The 21,398-nt window shown below is 35.3% G+C and overlaps 1 protein-coding gene across 1 annotated transcript in view; it reads left to right on the top strand.

Annotated features, from left to right (window-relative positions):
- Window positions 1-21,398, top strand: part of MDGA2 (MAM domain containing glycosylphosphatidylinositol anchor 2) — an 803,556-nt gene that overhangs the window by 493,930 nt on the left and 288,228 nt on the right. The window contains exon 4 of the mRNA XM_024757993.1: window positions 11,608-11,804. Coding sequence (XP_024613761.1) covers window positions 11,608-11,804 — 197 coding nt within the window. The remainder of the gene's footprint in view (window positions 1-11,607; window positions 11,805-21,398) is intronic.

Genomic DNA, 21,398 nt, shown 5'->3' with positions numbered 1-21,398 from the left:
TCTCTTGCATTCCTATACACTAATGATGAACAATTGGAAAGAGAAATTAATGAAACACTCCCATTTACCATTGCAATGAAAAGAATAAAATATCTAGGAATAAACCTAGCTAAGGAGACAAAAGACCTGTATACAGAAAATTATAAGACACTGATGAAAGAAATTAAAGATGATACCAACAGATGGAGAGATATACCATGTTCTTGGATTGGAAGAGTCAACATTGTGAAAAATGACTATACTACCCAAAGCAATCTACAGATTCAGTGCAATCCCTATCAAACTACTAATGACATTTTTCTCAGAACTAGAACAAACAATTTCACAATTTGTATGGAAACTCAAAAGACCCCGAATAGCCAAAGCAATCTTGAGAAAGAAAAGCAGAGCTGGAGGAATTACGCTCCCTGACTTTACACTCTGCTACAAAGCTACAGTAATGAAGACAGTATGGTACTGGCACAAAAACAGAAATATATATCAATGGAACAGGACAGAAAGCCCGGAGATAAATCTACACAAATATAATCACCTTCTCATTGATAAAGGAGGCAAGAATATGCAATGGAGAAATGGCAGCCTCTTCAATAAGTGGTGCTGGGAAAACTGCACACCTACATGTAAAAGAATGAAATTAGAACACTCCCTAACACCATACACAAAAATAAACTCAAAATAGATTAAAGACCTAAATGTAAGACCAGGCACTATAAAAGTCTGAGAAGAAAACATAGGCAGAACACTCTATGACATAAATCACAGTAAGATCCTTTTTGACCCACCTCCTAGAGAAATGGAAATAAAAACAAAAATAAACAAATGGGACCTAATGAAACTTAAAAGCTTTTTTACAGCAAAGGAAACCATAAACAAGATGAGAAGACAACCCTCAAAATGGGAGAAAATATGTGCAAATTAAGCAACTGATGAAGGATTAATCTCCAAAATTTACAAGCAGCTCATGCAGCTCAACATCAAAAAAACAAATGACCCAGTCCAAAAATGGACAGAAGACCTAAATAGACATTTTTCTAACAAGATATAGAGATAGCCAACAAATACATTAAAGAATGTTCAACATCACTAATCATTAGAGAAATGCAAATCAAAACTACAATGAGGTATCACCTCACACCAGTCAGAATGGCCATCATCAAAAAATCTCCAAACAGTAAATGCTGGAGAGGGTGTGGAGAAAAGTGAACCCTCTTGCACTGTTGGTGGGAATGTATATTGATACAGCCACTATGGAGAACAGAACGGAGCTTCCTTACAAAACTAAAAATATGGCTTCCCTGGTGGCGCTGTGGTTGAGTCTGCCTGCTGACGCAGGGGACACAGGTTCGTGCCCCGGTTTGGGAAGATCCCTCATGCCACGGAGTGGCTAGGCCAGTGAGCCATGGCCACTGAGTCTGCGCGTCCGGAGCTTGTGCTCCACAATGGGAGAGGCCACAACAGTGAGAGGCCCGCGTACCACAAAAAAAAAAAAAAAAAAAAACTAAAATTAGAACTACCATACAACCCAGTAATCCCACTACTGGGTGTATACCCTGAGAAAACCATAATTCAAAAAAAGTCATTAATTTACTACAATGTACATTGCAGCTCTCTCTACAATAGCCAGGACATGGAAGCAGCCTAGGTGTCCATTGACAGGTGAATGGATAAACAAGATGTGGCACATATATACAATGGAATATTACTCAGCCATTAAAAGAAACAAAATTGAGTTATTTATAGTGAGGTGGATGGACCTAGAGTCTGTCATACAGAGTGAAGTAAGTCAGAAAGAGAATAACAAATACTGTATGCTAACTCATATATATGGAATCTAAAAAAAAATTAAGTTATGAAGAACCTAGGGGCAGGACAGGAATAAAGACGCAGATGTAGAGAATGGACTTGAGGACATGGAGAGGGGGAAGGGTAAGCTGGGGCAAAGTGAGAGAGTGGCATGGACATATATACTACCAAATGTAAAATAGATAGCCAGTGGGAAGCAGCCATATAGCACAGGGATATCATCTCGGTGCTTTGTGACCACCTAGAGGGATGGGATGTGGAGGGTGGGAGGCAGATGCAAGAGGGAGCAGATATGGGGATATATGTATATATATAGCTGATTCACTTTGTTATAAAGCAGAAACTAACACACCATTGTAAAGCAATTGTACTTCCATAAAGATGTTAAAAAAAATTGGCTAGTTCAAGCATCTGCTATTCTCCTAGAGCTCCCTATTATTTTATTTTTTTCCTTATAAACTCCTTGGTCTTCCCTATTTGGATTTAAGTATGTATCTCTCAAGTTAGAGGAAAAGAAAACAGTGAAAACAAAGCAAGACTCCTATGATCACATGTTGTCCTCCAGCTACTTCCCTAACTCTTTCTTGTCAGAACCAAGTCTCTTGAAAGGATTATATCCATTCATTATTCCGTGTTTTCATCTTTTACCTCTTAAGGTGCAGAAAAATGACTACTGTTTCCATGACTCCACTGGCACAGCTCTGATGAAGCTCACCAGTAACATATTTCTTGCCAAATGTAAAGTCCTTTTCCAGTTCTGTTTTTACCTTGATTTCTTTTCACCATTTATTCTGCTCTCCAACCCCTCCAAGGGCGTGGAATTACTTTTAAAATTCATTTTGTTTCCCACTAATTTGTTTTGTCTCCACTTCTCTCATCACTTTTCCCTCAGTCTTTTTCAGGTATTTCCCTTCTTTTTTGCCTCCACTTGATGTTGACCAGGGCTCTCTCCTTGGTCCTTTCCTCTTTTCATTCTGCATTCCTCTTGAGTGGTTTCATTCCCTCAGAGATACTCATGTCTCCTGATCCACATCTGTAGCCCAGACTTCTCATTCTGGCTCCAGCTTATAAATATTGTGATTAAGAGAGCAACAGGTGCTTGACATTGAGCACGGTCCAAATAAAAATAACTCCTTTCCCTTTCACATTTTCCTTCGCCCACTCCCATGGCCAGGTATAGGTCTCACTCTACATTTCCTATTTCAGTTAGTGCATTGTCTACCTGACTGCCAAACCAGGTCCTTCCTAAACTCCCACCTTTTCCTCAGCCCTATATCTAATCAGTTACCCAGTTCAGTTCATGTAAGTTTCTAGGGTTAAGAAAGGTAGCTTACATCATTTTATATATATTAATGACTTTAATTTGTCAGTTTATGGCATATTTAATCAACCAAAGAAAAAGTTTACAGAAAATTATTTCAGTTAGAAAGGGGTAGGTAGCTATTGCATTTATGGGGAAAAAATGAATTTTCCTTAGTCTTATTATTGTAGTATGTATAGATAGCCTTGTTGAAAATTGACATTGAACATATTAGTTACAGATTAATCTTCCTTTATATTAATTTATTAGATCATTATTGACTACTTTTGCCCTTTATGTCAGGTTCTAGGAATACAACAAGCCTAAGGTATAGATCTTATCCACGTAGGGGTATATTTTATAGAAAATCATTTTAGTTTCGTTATTTAAAAATATATAAAGCAGATATTCAGGTATCAAATAATATATTCAATGATTTACATTATCGTATAAATAGGAGTTTTGGCCTCCATTAAATGATAAAAATCAGTCTCTGTTTCAAATAACATTTTGCATTTGCCAATGAATATCATCTCTAGGTGTTTGAATTTTACATACTTAGCCTATAAAACTGAAAGAAATTTATTTTAAAAGAAGAAATAAATGCAGATAAAATGTCAGCAAAAACATAAAATATCCCAGTGTTGTTTTGTAATAGTATCTAAGCCACTTAGTGTGAAAATTGATGATTGAATAAATACAGGAAATTATCTTATGGTCCCTGAACTGTAAATAAAGACTTAAGAAAATTAGAAATGAACTTCAAAGCCCTCAGGTGGAACAGCATAGCAAGTATTCTGTCTATATCCTGGGAGTTTTGGAAGATGTTGACTCTCAAGTGAATCCCTCTCATGAAATTACCTTCAGCTGGAAGGAGCCGCCTAACCCAAGTTCAAGCGGCCTCCTCACCAGGCCTAATCTAGTGACTGATCATTGTCTTTCGTAGGACAACTCTGAAAGACGATCTCCACTCTAGAGCTCCTTCTGGATCACATGGAGACTTTGTAGTGATGCATTACAGTTTAATTCCCCTCACTACCTAATCCTGCCTCCTTTTTTCTTTTTTTTTGTTTGCACACCATCACAAGAATTGATCCTGCGAGCACTCCCCAGTAAATTTCCTGAATGCATCTCTTCATGAGAGAATCATATTTTCAAGGAAACATTCTAGATGGTCTGAGGAAGTAGAGTCTAAAATAGAATGTTAGATCACCCATCAGTGCACTAACTGGCTGGCAATGAGGACCCCATTGCTGGTGGTAGGTGGACTATGGATAGTCCTTGAATGCTATAGTGGTAAAATTGTTAAAACCTTCACAGATGGTGAACAAGGATAGGTACCAATGGAAGGTAACACTCTGTGAATTCAATATCTCAGGCTTTTGAGGAATTCAGTGGAAAGTAATAATTATAAGAACAATGGAATCAGTTTCTGCTGAGTGCTACTTATACAGTGTAGAGAAAGAATAAAAGACTGAGTGTGATTAATCATGAGTTTAAGGTGATGTGTGAGGATAAGAAAGCCTCTGTAGCAGAATATAAAGAAAGTTTTATCTTCTTTAGCCAGAGGTTATAAAAGCTGATAATAAGGCTTAGAATTTATTTAAAAGTATAGCAGAGTTCCAGAGACTCTTGAATCCTCAGTCCCAGCGTATCAGCCAAGCCAAGATCTGAACCCCAGCTAGGAACAAGTAGAACCCTGACTTGGGGAGGTGGGGTATATCTGGGTTTGTGATCTTAAAAACCTTGAAAACCTATATATTCCTAAACCTTCTGGGCCTACAGAAGTGGACCATTTCTTCCAATTAGGGGCTATCACTTCTATCTTTCTTAAATATGATGCAGAATCTTCTTCCTTTTGTGGTAGTACATACCCCTCTTAAGATATACCCTCACCTCCATTCCTTGCCACTAGATTAGTATATAGGGTCAATAGATGACATGATTTGACCGTAGAAATGCTTTGTCTCTAAGGGAGGAAATATCCTATGCTATGCTTCAAATGAGCTGCACACCCTAGCCAATATTTATGGGTAGGAGTCAGGAGAGTATGTAGGGAGTAGGATCCTGAGGCTGCTGGACCAAGTGGGATTGACAATAAGATTGAGTAAGATTGGAGATGAAGGAGGTAAAGAATAAGAGTTTAGGGGCTTCCCTGGTGGCGCAGTGGTTGAGAGTCCGCCTGCTGATGCAGGGGACATGGGTTCGTGCCCCGGTCCAGGAAGATCCCATATGGCGCGGAGCGGCTAGGCCTGTCAGCCATGACCGCTGGGCCTGCGCGTCCGGAGCCTGTGCTCCGCAACAGGAGAGGCCATGGCAGTGAGAGGCCCGCGTACCGCAAAAACAAAACAAAAAGAAGAATAAGAGTTTATTGATATGGGAGCATTCTCCCATGATGTACGATCCAGACCCTGGCCAGGATAGCAGGACATAGTTGCTGCTGTTAGGATGGTTCTTAGAAGCTTGAGGAAAGCAGTGGTCCCCATAAAAAGAAGTATACATGCCACAACTGCTGTGCAGATAGTAGAAAAAGGGATCAAAAGGCTCAGATATGTAAGCATGCTAGAGTGAATTTACCAGTTAGAGCCACAAAAGTCATCAACTCGGTATATTCTGTGTAAAGGCTTAGAAGACACCACATTTATTAAAGCAATAGGAATGTGCTGACAACTGAGATACAGGCATTATTGATTCTCAGAGGTGACTGTTCTTTGTAGGCAAATGTTCATAGCAGGAAATGCTATTACAGAATTGGTCTTCCTGGTAACGATGGGATGGTAGGATCTCAAAGTAATAGAGGCTAGGTGGCAGTACATAGTTGTCACAAGCAAGATGGACACAGCTCTCTTAATGAGCAGCTAGTTCAAATGTATCCAGTGCTCTAGACTCACAGAGAGCTATGGAGATGGTTAATAGAACACAGTATCCCTTGAGGCAAAATAAAAGGATAGTCAACAAGTGTATTGCCCCATATACACAATTAAAGAAATCATGGCATAGATGATCTTATTTGCAAAGCAGAAATAGAGACACAGACATAGAGAACAAACGTATGGACACCAAGGGGGGAAAGGGAGTGGGGTGGGATGAACTGGGAGATTGGGACTGACATATATACACTATTGATACTATGTATAAAATAGATAACTAATGAGAACCTACTGTATAGCTTAGGGAACTCTACTCAATGCTCTGTGGTGACCTAAATGGGAAGGAAATCCAAAAAAAGGGGATATATGTATACGTACAGCTGACTCACTTTGCTGTACAGTAGAAACTAACACAACATTGTAAAGCAACTACAATAAAAATTAATTAATTAAAAAAAAAGAAATCGGATGATCAGGAGGCTGAATATGGTCATATAATAAAAAGTCAGGACTCCTTGTTAAATTGTTGAGCCTGGTAATTTTCAGACCACATGGCCTGAAGTGCCAATCATGCATTGGGTTTTGTCATATCTACCAACACTCTGTCATAAAATAGGGCAGACCTATCAGGAGTCCATCATAAGATGGAAGTGGTACATCTAAGATGAGGCATGACCAGGGCCAAAGCACCTAAGTAAAATGTACAAGCAAGTGCCCAGACCCCTACGGCATCTATCAGTGTTTTACCAGCGTCTCTATCTGAGTTCATACCTGGCCACATAGAGGGTCTCTTTTGAGCTAATGGTGGAGAAAAAAGGCTAAGCTGCTTTAATAATGAGTCAGCCCAGTGCATATATGCAAGCCCAAAATTGGACTGCTGCTTCACTAAAACCCCACTCTGTGATGTCCTTGATAGACAGGAATAAGGGGAAAATCTTCCCAGTGAACAGAACTTTGACTTGGGTGGTATACCTGGCCAACCACTTTGTGTGGAAAGGGGAGATCTGTTCAAGTATTTGGATGGACCTATGGGCGTGTCATGAAGTGTGATAATATTTGTATTGCATGTTAATGAGCACCAATAAGTATCTACCACAGAAGCAGCACAAAACATGAAATAGACAGAGTAATGCAGACAGTTGATATCAACCAACTTCTGTCACTGACCACCCATAGCTGGGATAACAGGCTCGTGAAAAGAATAGCTATAATGGTAGTGACAGAGGCTATGCATAAGTTTGAAATATGGGTTATATTCATGAAGGTTAGTCTGTGTACTGCCACTACTGAATATCTAACCTGGTGGCAACAGACACCAACAGTTGCCTCTTTATAAAGCATTATCCTTCAAGAATACCAACCAGTCCCTTGGTAGCAAGTTAATCATATTAGAACTTTTTTACCCTGAAAGTGACAGTGCATCATTTTGATTAAATTTGACATGTATTCTGAATATGGACTTTTCTGCTGACCTCAGCTAGCATCAGCCCTATCCAAAGGCTTTTAGAGTGTTTTATTCTTAATACATGATCCTACCTAATCACTCATGGGACCAGAAGCATATTTTATAGCAGTGAAGATAGAGCAGTGGGAGCATTGCCATGGTAATCTCTAGTCATATCATATTCTATACCACCTAAAAAAATTAACTTACTAGAGTGATAGAATGGCCTTTGGAGGAGGCAACTGAGTCTTGGAGAGATAATATCCAGTAAGGAGGGAGTGCCATCTTCTGTGATGCAGGATACATCCTAAATCAATGACCATTATTATATGATGCTTTTGTTCTTTTCTTTCCTTCTTTCTTTTCCTTTTTCTTTCTTTCTTCTTTTCTTTTCTTTTTTTTTGGAGAATACATAGGTTCAAGAATCAAGTAGAGACCCTACTTACTACCATCACATTCAGTGATCCACTTGGGGAATCTGTGTTTCCCTCCCCACAACTCAGGTCTCTCTGCCAGTTTAGAAGTTCTAGTTCTCAGAAAGGGAAAAGCTTTTATTAAGTGACACAGCAAGAGTCCCATTAATCTTCAAGACATGGTTGCTACTCTGTTACCTTAGGCTTCCTGTGTCAGAAAATAGCAGAAAAGAGGAGTCACCATCCTAGCAGGAGTAACTGGCCCATATAGTCAGCTTGAAGGTAGGATTGTCGTTACATAGTGAGGCAGCAAGAATATATTCCATACCCAGTTGATCCACTGAGTCATTTCTTGCTATTCTGTTGTCCAGTTTTGGTGGTAAACAGACAAATGCATCAGTAATAGCTTGAGAAGAGCACGGTTACCAGGGGCTCAAAATCCTCAGTGACAAAGATCTGGTAGCCTCACTAGGTAAGCTACTTATACCAAAAGATGTACTAGCCCAGGATGAGAGCAATCTAGAATGGTAATAGTAGAAGGAGATGATAACTATCATCCCACCACAGTTTCTTTTGAAAGATTTCCTAGGAAAGGTGACTACCCAAAATCCTGGAATAGCCTTTCTGAGATAGAGTGAATTTTCATACCTCACAGGTGGATCTGAGTGGATGCTGTAATACACCCCCAGATCCCTTCCTCAGGGCTGAAGCACTTATTCCTCCAGCCACTGAAACTTTTAGCAGCTGATGGCTATCAGCTAATTCCTTCTCTAGAAATTGCCATAAGCCAAAGAGAGCTGCCCCTTCCAAGGTCAAGGCCCCTGGTGGGGAGCAGCACACTTGCCAGGACTGGTTGATGGGAGAGAGGGTTGTAGTATAAAGGCTTAGCTTCCTTGTCTTAAGGCAGTACAGCTCTGAGGGGACCTCAGGACTCCAAAACTTCTCTAGAGTTAGAGACCTCAGTTGCAACTGCGCTGTAGTTCAGCTGTCCTCCTTAACAAATCTATTTCCTTCACTCCCCCACGAGTCTTGAAGGTACTTTCCAATACACTTCCTGCACACATCTGTCTTACAGCCTCTTTTCCGAGAAACCTGACCTAAGGCATATATTCAGTAATGTATAGAGTATACATTAAACATATCTTTTAAATGATATATTTCTATATATCACTTAAACTGTATATCATGTATGTATATATGTATGTGTACATACACACACAAACATATAATCTCATTTAAAATATATTTTTTAGCCATGCCATTATTTGACTTGTCTAAAAGAAGTCTTGTTTTTGGCTTGCTGGTTTTTTTGTTTCACTTTTAAATGTGTTTTTAATCTTTTAAAATAGTAATAAAAAGACAGAAATATTTTATGCTGTACAGAAAGGTAACCACTAATGGCATATTTGTTTTTAAGTGTGAAAAAAAATCATTTGGGAGTTTTATGAAATGGAAATTCCAAAACATGGGTGAGTCTAACAGATAATTCTGCCAATACAATGTTCAGTAAGCCATTGTCACAGGATTAGATCCTCAGAAGGCCAGTGACCCGAAACTCATCTAAGTCAGGGAAGAGCTTGTATAAAGGATTGTTTGGGTTTGGTCTATTCCTGACTGCGCCTACACCACCACCTAACATGAAAAGAGCTAGGGATACATCAATAAATGGGTTTGAAAAATACCATATTAATAACTATTTGAAACCCAAAGAATGTCACCATTGTTACAATGTTTCCCATCCAAATCTGTTTTCTTCTGAAAGTTTCTGGCTTGAGAATTTTGTTTTTACAATATAACACAGCTCATATTTCTAAAAAGGAAACTGTGACTAAAAGAAATTATGTTTTGAACAAGAGAAAATAAGTTGTTTATAACTGACTCAGTACCTTTTTTTCAAGCCACTAAGACGGAGTTCAGCTAATCAATCTCCTGTAGGATTTGATTTATATATAAAAGCCTAATCATCAAATAAGAGACTATTTGATGGATTTTAAAGACCTTTAAACATTTCATGGTAATAATGCTGGTATCCCTAAGTACTCCAACTTATTAAAACCAGGCATATATCCCTTCACAGCTAATAGAATGAATTTAAACTGAAAGTTCCTACAACTTTACCAAAAAAGCAGCAGTTGTTCTGTAAATTGTCACTACTAAAATTAGAGGCCATTGAGATAGCTGTGAAAAGATTCTAATGTTGGGGGAAAAAAAAAACTCAGAATGTTGCAAAGCTAGACATCTAAGTAGGACTGTCAAGCAATTCACATTGGAAAAAAGCTTTTTTTAAAACTGGGGAAATTTGGGATTCTGTTCTTTACTTTGATTCCTTAGGGAAGCTATTACTTCACTAATTTAGTTGCCTTTTTATTATTTTAACACATCTTTATAAAATATTTATTTGTATTTATTTTTTTATTGAGGTATAATTGACATAACAGTATATTCGTTTTAGGTATACAACATAATGATTCAATACTTGTAAACATTGCAAAATGATCGCCATAATAACTCAAGTTGCCATCAGTCACCATACAAACTTACAAATTTGTCTTTCTTGTAATAAGAACTTTTAAGATTTACTCTCTTAGAAAGTTTCAAATACACAAAACAGTTGTTTTAAAGCAAGTATGCTCCTTAATTTCTTTTTCTCTTAAGAGAAGAACCTGGGATATGGTATATAGGGGTTGGCAATCTATGGCAGACAATGTATGGCCCATGAGCCAAATCTGGCTGGGGCACCTGCATTTGTAAATAAAGTTTAATTGGAACTCAGCAACCCTCATCTTTTATTCATTTACCTATTGTCTTTGGATGCTTTCACACTACAATGGTAGAGTTGAGTAGTTGAGACAAAGACTGTGTGAACCACAAAGCCCAAGATATTCATGAATTGTTTCTTTCCAGAAAATGTTTGTTAAACCCTGTAGTAAATATCCCTTCTTTAGAATGTATGTAAAATGGCAAAAATTTAGTTCCAATATTCAATAATAGAAATATTAATGCCTTTTAATAGTACCTTCTGTTAGCACATTTTTAACTAGCAAATATGATCTGGGATATAAAGTATGAGATGAAAGAAAAATTTAACCCAGTACAAGATCATATTTTCTTACTACAAAGATTATAATAATTTGTAAACATAAGTTATTTTAAAAATACATGTTATAAATAATTGGAAAAAGAAGTATGTTAAAGTTAAGAGCTAGTTGAGCTACTTGATTTTTTTTTCTATGACTGGTTCTTCGTTTTGGCTAACCTCTTAAGTTTTCTGATCTCTCTCATGGACCTCTGTTTTATGTGGCTGTTGATGATGTGTTGGAAATATGTAGTCATTTGTACTATTTCAGCAAATAGAGATCTTAAGAAGTAACTATTATTTGGCTTTACCTTCTATCACTGGAAATTTCTCTGCAAATGAGTTCAATAAACTCAATGAAAAAGAGTCTAGTTAAAAATAATACATTCAGGGGGTTCCCTGGTGGCGCAGTGGTTGAGAGTCCACCTGCCGATGCAGGGGACACGGGTTCGTGCCCCGGTCGGGGAAGATCCCACATGCCGCGGAGCGGCTGGGCCCGTGAGCCATGGCCGCTGAGCCTGCACGTCCGGAGCCTGTGTTCCGCAACGGGAGAGGCCACAACAGTGAGAGGCCCGCGTATCGCAAAAAAAAATTAAAATAAAATAATACATTCAATTAGGAAAATTCATCTTTGGTTAGGTTTTTTATGTATAGTACTTTAAAACCCATGTAACTCATAACACTGTTTTTATGTTTTATAGATTTGGATGATCCAGTAGTAACTGTTCATCAAAGTATAGGTGAAGCTAAAGAACAGTTTTACTATGAGAGAACAGTGTTCCTCCGGTGTGTTGCCAATTCCAATCCACCTGTTCGGTACAGCTGGAGACGTGGCCAGGAGGTGTTACTACAAGGATCTGATAAAGGAGTTGAGATTTATGAACCCTTCTTTACCCAGGTAGGAATTGAGGTATAGTATTTCCACCCCACTCTGCTGGATACCTTTCTAATTCAGGTAGCATGCAATACTATATCAATTTGAAAAGATAATTTCTCCCAGTCTGACCTTTGAAAAAATAACATGTGCTTGAAAGATCAGAGGACTCAAATAATGAAGAACAATTTGTTTATTTTTCATGTGGTAGTTAAATTGATAATGTTCACTCTTGAAAACAATTTAATGTATACTAACATATTTCTTTGTCTATAGGTTTGCCTAGGTTTCACTCTAAAGTACGTAATTATACATTTGCTGCCTGCTTTGTTTTTTTGTGGGAAATATTTCTTAAAGAAGAGATTTTGATTTTCCCATTTGCAATGGTAAATACATTTTAAAAGAATGAAGAAATCTACTTGAAATTTATTTGGTTTTGGTTTTAGGGGAAAAGTCTGTCTAATTTTCCTTGTTCATTTTCAGTTTTGACTTAATTTAAGTATAGAACCGTAATTATGTAAAAGCTAAAATATCTGAGTCATTAAAAACGTATTTAATAAAAAGAAAATTTGAATTAATTTTATATAGAGTGAATGTAATATGGAACATTCTTCTGTAATGTATTTTTTTAATTTTATTGAAGTATAGTTAATGAATTAATAATTCTTGAGGAGGACATTGAAGTTGTAGGAGTATTTAAATACTGTTATTATAAAGATTTTTTGATGACCAGAAAGGAGCACAAACCTAACTAACAAAGAAAAAGTTTTAAATAAGAAAATGTACTTGGAAAAATTTTCAAAATAATTGTGACCATGAATTTTTTTAAAAAAATTATATGGGTAATAAGGTACACAGGAATTTGACTACATTGTTAAAGTTTGGAACATCATATATCCATAACTAGGGACGTATATAACCAAATTTAAAATGTTGTAAATATTCTACTTCAGAATGTTAAAGATTGTTAAAAGTTTCACATCTCAACTCTCTAATAATATAAGATTATCCTGAGTTTGTAAATTTCCCAGCATCCCATATTTTGTCATTAAATACGGCATTAAATAAATATGGCAATTCATTCTTTAATTTTTACTGAAATCCATTTTTTTTTATTTAGCAAAATAACTTAAAAAAATTTTCAACAGTATTTAGTTGCTTGGATGTCTCTAACGTTTAGAAATCCAAATAAATGATCACCTATCATTTATGTGATTCTTTTATTGTCAATTTCTTTTAAAATATAGACATTGTTAAAATTTAGAAAACATAATTTACTGTTTCACATGATGTTTACCATACCAAGGCAATTCTAGACACATATTCACTAGGTACATAATCACTGTAGGCAGTTTCTTACCTGCAGAAGGGTCTTATCACTTATAAATGAACACATGGCCCTTGTCCAAATTGGGGAAAAACTTCTATACTTTCAAAATAATTAAGAATTTGTTTTAAAGTTATTAAATAAGCACAATCAAATTTTTCATTCATTTTGAATTTGTCGCCGTTTCTGTGTTAGCAACTCTTAAAAAATCTGTCTTACAAGAACTCTAAACTAATAGCTTTTGATTCTACCTTTTAAAGGTAACTTTTATTTTCTCTTCCTTCTTTTTCTTCCCCCATTCTTTTGTGAGAAAAATAACTTTTTAATTTGAACATTCCAATTCTGATACTTCCTTTGTTATGAATATTAGCTTATACTATGCTGCATAACACACACTTTTTCTTTTGCTATACTCGAAACTCTGCTGCTTGTACCCTCTGAGTTAATTCTCCTAAAAAGTATTTAAGAAACAAACTTTTCTTGAAATTCTGTGCTCTGGATTCACCTGCTGTAGCTGATAATTGCCAATAACATATAGTTATAGCTTCTATTTAAAAATGTCTTTCCTGCCTTTGGTTACTTGATTATGTTGTATATCTCTCCTTCTGAAATGGCTATGTATTTGGGGTTTTTTTTGGTTTTTTTGTTTTCTATATTTATTTATTTATTTTTAACTTTTTATTTTATACTGGAGTATAGTTGATTAACAATGTTGTGATAGTTTCAGGTGTGCAAGAAAGTGATTCAGTTATACATATATATGTATCTATTCTTTTTCAAAATCTTTTCCCATTTAGGTTGTTACATAAGATTGAGCAGAGTTCCCATACAGTAGGTCCTTGTTGGTTGTCCGGTTTAAATATAGCAGTGTGTACATTTCAATCCCACACTCCCTAATGGTTATATATTTATATCTGTCCTAAAAGTTATGTAGAAACAATACTTCAAAACTTTTATGTTATATATGTACTTAATTTGTTAACATTAAACATATTTTGTAGGCTGGATTGATAAAACTCTCAAACAGCAGCACATGGAAAGTTTAGTTCTTATAACCACAGAGAATGTTGGATTTCTCACAGACAAAATGTTGTCAGTGGTTTTTCTTCATACCACGTGTGTTGACATACTGAACATGGGCCTGATATACACAAGTCCAACCATATCACATGACTTCTATTATCTCTCCATGGAATATAGCAATAGGTTCCTAACTGGCTGTCATGTTTTATTACAGAAACCTCTAATCATCTGAGTGATCATTTTAAAATGTAAATATTTTTCCTGCTTTAATCTCTCCAGTGGCTTCCCAATGTTTACAATAAATCCAAATACGTTTCGTGACCTACAAGGCCATGTTTGACCTTGCTCTGTCTTGTTCTCTCTTACCTTCTGTACCTTATTCACTGTTTTGGTCACACCCGCCCTAGACATGTCTAGGGTGTGAATGTTCTCAATTCCTCCAAGTAGAATGTTATTTACCAGATAATATGGCAGGGATCTACTTAACACCAAGCATTCATCACCTGAGAAAGGCTTTCCCTGACAGATCTATCTGAGGTAACATCTTTTCCCTTCCACAGTTACTCTTTTCTAATACCCAGTTTTTTGTTGTTGTTTGTTTGTTTTTATTTGTGTTGTTTTTCCCTACAGCACTGAAATTATCAAATTATCTTATTTGTGTATTTGGACATAAACTCAATGATTATAGTGACTTTGTCTTTTCAACAGCTCAAATGGTGCCTGACATATGGAAGATTCTCAATAAATATATTGAGCCAATATTCCCATGGAGATGTCTGGATTTGTAACTAAGGAATAGTTAAAATTATTAGTAACTCCTGAATCACTCTCTGTAACTCCATTCCTCTTTACCCACTAAAGAAAGCTTAGTGAAATGTGAATGAGAATATTATAGTTAAATCAATTTTAAAGTATTTAATTTCCAAACTGTTGATGATTTTCTTGTTATAATTTTTAATTGATTTCTAGTCTAATGTCACTGGGTCAGAAAGCATACTCTCAACAATTTCAGTCTTTAGAAATTGAGACTTGCATGGTGTACTTGCCTGTGATGTACCTCCATGAATGATCCATGTGCACCCACAAAATGTGCATTCCAAAATGGTTGGGTTTCAGATAGGTCATATTTGTTAATTTTGTTGTTCAGATAGTCTATGTATTTCCTGATTTTTGTGTCTGCTGTCCTTAAAGCTATTGAGAAAAGTTAGTTAATGTCTATGACTTTGGCTGTGGATTTGTCCCTTTCTTCTTTATTTTTATCAATTTTTGCTTTATATATTTTGAAGGTGTATTATTAGCACATACAGAATTAGGATTTTTATATCTTCCTAGTGGATTATCTGAGTGTATTATCTTCCTGGTAAGTTATCATTCAGATCCTTCTATACCACTGGCACTGTTTCTTGCCTTAAATCTGCATACCATATTTGCTTTAGATTTAAAATTAACTTTGTTTTGTATCCTTGAAATGCTTCCCAAGATAGATTTTGTTTTGTTTTGTTTTGTTTTGCCTTCGTAATAGCTTTGCCATTTATAATGAGATAGGAATGGTGTTTACTTTTCCTTTTGCTTATCAGGTTAGTGTGTATGTATATGTATTCTTAGGTGTTATTGATTTCTTGGACTAGTTTCCCATCAACTGCCATGTGTACTTTATGAAGAAAAAGCTTTCCATTTTAGCTTTGTTTGTATTGGAGTACTTCAATAATATTTTAATTTATTTTCATAGATCTATCGCCTCTGTGGCTTCATAGTGTAAATAAGATCCAGTTAAAATGGCTGAGATCTGTTTTGTGCAAGATATGGGCAACTCTCTATTAGAGATATAGAGGCTGCTAGGTAAGGCTCCTCCTCTAACTTTGATAAACATGGGTAGAAGTCAAAATAAATAGTGATTATGATACAAAGTGAAAATTATTGTCAAAATAGTGGCACACAATAGCTCTAGGGAGAGAATATTCAGGATGGAAAGCAATAGCATGTGTAATATACAGAAGGAAGACAAAATCTTCAGGGACTGGCCATGTCTCTGGATGGCTGGAATGAGAATTGGTATATGTAGGGAACAGTGGACTGTAAATCTGGGAAGGTATACTGGGACTATATCATTGAAGGATTCAAATGACATATCATAAATCTGCTTATTTTTAATATTAGAAAATTAAATTTCTTTTAAAGATATTATGTTTTGCTAATCAATAACAATGTCTTGTTTTAAATAAAACAGAATTTCAAAGATAATGAGATATATCTACCCCACGTGCACATTCGTACTAAGTTAATATCTATATCAATTTGAAGTGAATATTTATTTCACCATCCTGTAGAAATACAAAATCTTTGATTATGCCTTTTTATAGATCATGTTTCCAGAATGAAATTGGTATGTGTTCCTGAGGCTGATATGAATTAAAAAGCATATACGTCTAAGAGGAATAATTATCCTTTTCATACTTCCACTCATTTAATATGGAAGATGTCAGCTAGCATATACTGTTATTTATTTAGAAGTTTATTATAAATTAGTCATTAGAGCTACAAAAAATGGGTGTAAATTGGAATGTTTGTTTTTTTTTTTCTTTTTACCGATATCTGAAAGTAAACATTAAAAGAAAGTTTCAATTCCTTTTCTAAGTAAAATAGAAATACTGCTTCAGGCTATGGGCATTATTTCACTAGACGATGTCACCATTGGTAAGGGCCACTGACTAATGAATAGAATGCCTTCCCTTTATTGATTTTATTTAAAAAGTAGTTTTAAAAATTTAAATACAGGATTTTCAGATAATTTTGTGAATGTTAAAGAAATGTGTACTTAAATTTTACAAACTATATGTACTCTTGCTATTTCTCAAGAACTTTTATAAAGATGTTCATGACATCATCTTGTATATTGTAATTACACCATCTAATTACAAGACTGAACATATTTACATCAATTATGTACTTAGTTATAATTAGGCTAATTAGACTAATTATACAATTAGACAATAATCAACTGAAAATTCCTTTTTACAAATCATGGAAATTCACATGAAAAAAGACTTCCAATATCACAGAATATTAAATTTATATGTTCAACAAAATAAATTAATACTATGCAATAAAACAGTTATAAGTAGTAAAGTCTAACTCATTATAAATATACTCATATGTACATGTACATGCCATTTGATAGCATATACATATATGCACATACATGTATTATATATTCTCTATTTTGTTATATATACATTATGATATATTTTTTAAAAATATTCTGAGCTTTGGGAGTTGTTTATTGAGAGGAAGAGAGTCAGCCTGAATGCTTTCCTCATTTCCTGAATGTGGTGAATTAATTGAGTGGGGTTCAAATTCTTCCTTAACTCTGCCTGTTATTTTCTACCTTCCTTTTACAGTTTTTGTCTGTATTAGCCCCTCTCCCTCTTTGACATACTACATAGAGTAGTAATCTTACATATTAACCTAGATGACTGTCTCCTAAGTTCAGACACCTTGGTAACTTGTTTCCTGACTGCAAGATGTAAATCATTTTAGTTCACCCAAAACGATTCTCCAGTCAAATGAGAGCTGAACTTTGGGCAATTGTGGACCTAGAATTCACAGTAAAAGTTATTCCTCCATTTTGTCTGTCCTCCTCATGTGTCTACTTTGTTGCTCTGATCTGCATAAGAGTTAACTAGGATATGCTGTGCACAAACCGTTATATTTATTGGACTATATTTTTTGGTCTTTTAAAGAGTGGGAATCATCTCAAAAGTAAGGCTTTTTAAGCCACTATGGAGAACAGTATGGAGGTTTCTTAAAAAACTACAAATAGAACTACCATATGACCCAGCAATCCCACTACTGGGCATATACCCTGAGAAAACCATAATTCAAAAACAGTCATGTACCAAAATGTTCATTGCAGCTCTATTTACAATAGCCCGGAGATGGAAACAACCTAAGTGTCCATCATTAGATGAATGAATAAAGAAGATGTGGCACATATATACAATGGAATATTACTCAGCCATAAAAAGAAATGAAATTGAGCTATTTGTAATGAGGTGGATGGACCTAGAGTCTGTCATACAGAGTGAAGTAAGTCAGAAAGAGAAAGACAAATACCGTATGCTAACACATATTTATGGAATTTAAGAAAAAAAAAAAATGTCATGAAGAACCTAGGGGTAAGACAGGAAGAAAGACACAGACCTACTAGAGAATGGACTTGAGGATATGGGGAGGGGGAAGGGTAAGCTGTGACAAAGCGAGAGAGAGGCATGGACATATATACACTACCAAACGTAAGGTAGATAGCTAGTGGGAAGCAGCCACACAGCACAGGGATATCAGCTCGGTGCTTTGTGACCGCCTGGAGGGGTGGGAGGGAGGGAGACGCAAGAGGGAAGAGATATGGGAACATATGTATATGCATAACTGATTCACTTTGTTATAAAGCAGAAACTAACACACCATTGTAAAGCAATTATACTCCAATAAAGATGTAAAAAAAAAAAAAGGCTGTTTAAGCCTTAAAATCTCAATTACTACCCAATTTGTAGTCTTTACCTTTGGATAACATAAACACTAGCAGCATTCCTAATCATAAGAACTTAGGTATATAAAATATTTCCAGAATGCATCTACTACAAAAATGACCTCTGTATTTTAATGGTCATAGCTTCATTGCTGTTGGTTCAAATGTACTTGATTGTTTTATCAGTCCCTTGGGGCTTACTTTCCATTTACATGCTCTTGCTAATAATTGACTGTTCAGTTCTTCTGTGGGTGGCCCTAGCTCAGCTTCTTAAATCTGTCTTTCAGCTTACCCTAATATAAAGATTTTTTTAATTGTTATTACTGCTATTAGAGTCAATGTGGCTCAAAAAGGTTTACTGAAAACATTATGTGCAGAACAGTGAGTTGGCTCTATTCTTTTCTTGTCAGCAATCTTGACTGATTTGATAGCATGCAAAGCACAGCACAAATGGCAGGAATGGAATTTAAAGTGGCCTTATCTTATATAATAGAAAAGGCAGTATTAATATAAATATATAATGTAAATGACAAAAAACATATATAAATATATAAACAAATACAACTGGTATAGACAAAACATATTAACTCAGAAAATAGAAAGAATGTAGGAAAAATACTTTTAGAGACTGTCTCAAGGGTAAGAGCTTTTAGTTTGAAAACTCTTCCTTGAAATAATGGCTGTATGAAAATATTCAAAATAACTGTAGGGGCATTTGTTGTTTAATGGGTAGACAGCTATGGTGGGCGGAAATCATGTTTAAAATATTTTCCAACAAGAGAGGGCAAGTTTTGAAAAAAAATAATCAGGTAGACAAGTGACATTCAACACAAAATAAGTAGTATTAGAATAAATTAAAACCTACTCTCACAGCCCATCTAGTCTGCCGTCTTCCAGGCTCTGAAATTTAATGTCAATCGTCTTCATTTCTCTACATTCCAGCCACACTGATTTTCTATCTAACCCTCCAACAGGGCAACCTTACTACTGTGTTAGGTCTCCTCAGTTTTGGTTCCTACTATCTTTATTGTACTATTTGTGATAACTCATGTTTCAAACATCCTTCTAGTCATTCAAGTTTCAGTTCAAAAGCCTTAGAGATACCTCTCAGGATGTCCTATCCAGAATAGCTCACCACATCTCCATGTTTCTATCACATACCTTGTTTGATTTACTTGACAGCATTTAATACTTGTAAAAATCATTATCTGTCTTTGTTTAGATATTTATTGTTTCAAATATGTAAAGTTCAATGTATTTTTCACTGTGTTCCCAGCATTTGGGAAGTACTTAGAGTAAGGCTATAGTTAATTTTGTCTAAACATTTTTAAATTCACATATATAGAAAAGTACCTGAAACATAAGTGTATAGCATGATGCGTTTTTTCACAGAGATCAGATTTCACTTCGTAGCATGAAGATCAAGAAACAGAACTTTCGAGCACCTCCTCTATGGTTGTAGTTAATTTAAGTCAAGAAACTGACTATCTCGTAAAATTTGATAGACAGGAAGTGTGGCATAACATTTGAAAGAATTTGAAAGGGTTGACTTTCTGTGATACAATTTTTATTTTTTTACAAAGAATAGGGAGAAGCAAGAGAGTTGACGGTGTATTCTAGTAGTACAAGTAAAAATATTTAATTGTAGAAAAATTACAGAGAAAGCATCAGACAGTTTCCAATTGATTATTAATGTGGCAAGTACTATAGAAAGGGCAGAGAAATTACAAAGTAATAAGAATGATACAAGAAATATAGCATCATACACAAAGGACAGAATGCATAGTGGGAAAAATGAAGTCTAATTTTTATAGATTTTATATTTTTGTACCTTTTATTTTTAAAAGTCATTATGATTATATATTATAACTACATTACTTCTTATAGAATATTATGAGCGGGAAGACCAATTTTAAGTATATCCTGTCAACCAACAAATATTTCTGTTACTAAAGAAGAAAGCATAGATTTAGAGGAATAGACTTGAAGTCCATTTTTGCATATGTTGAGTTTTAGGTATCTATGAGACATCAGAATGGACATACTGAGGTAAAAAATTGGCATATACATCTAAAACTTGAGGGAGAATTTTGGAATAGGGATAAAGTCTTGAGGGGGGCCAGGAATAAATTCATCAGGCTTGTAATATAAATTCATCAGCAAGGATAAAATCATTTAAGGGAATTTTATAAAGTGTTATTAACTGTAGAACAAATAGAATTCCAGAGAATACCAACAGTGAATTAAATGTTGAGAGGAGAAAGAAAAGTGAAGAAATCTAAGCAACAACAGTCACAGACGTAGGAGGAGTAAGATGTATTATCTCATTCAAAAAATTATCTGAGTCAACAGGTTCTAGTATAACATTCTTTCAACTATGCTTTGTAACTAAGCACACTTTTATATGCATTGTATATAGTTAATATAAATGAGAACTCTGTAATACTTTGAGAGCATGTTTTAAAATTTTGGGTTGGCCAAAAAGTTCATTCAGATTTTTCCATAAGGTGTTATGGAAAAACTCGAACGAACTTTTTGGCCAACCCAATATAAATTCTAGAACCATACACTCTGACTCTGTGTATATTCCTGTGGGGTGTATTTGCGTCTGTTTATACATAAAAAAGGCAATGTCTTTCCTAAAGAAAAATTGAAAGATAGAAGATTATTATTTATCCCACTGAGGAAAATGCTAAAGGTGTGACTGTTTTAAGACTGAATTTTGACAATGAATGAAAGGAAT

The sequence above is a fragment of the Neophocaena asiaeorientalis genome, unplaced genomic scaffold (assembly GCF_003031525.2).
Source record: "Neophocaena asiaeorientalis asiaeorientalis breed wild unplaced genomic scaffold, Neophocaena_asiaeorientalis_V1.1 scaffold464, whole genome shotgun sequence".
Taxonomy (NCBI): Eukaryota; Metazoa; Chordata; class Mammalia; order Artiodactyla; family Phocoenidae; genus Neophocaena; species Neophocaena asiaeorientalis.
This window is presented reverse-complemented; position numbering and strand designations above follow the sequence as displayed.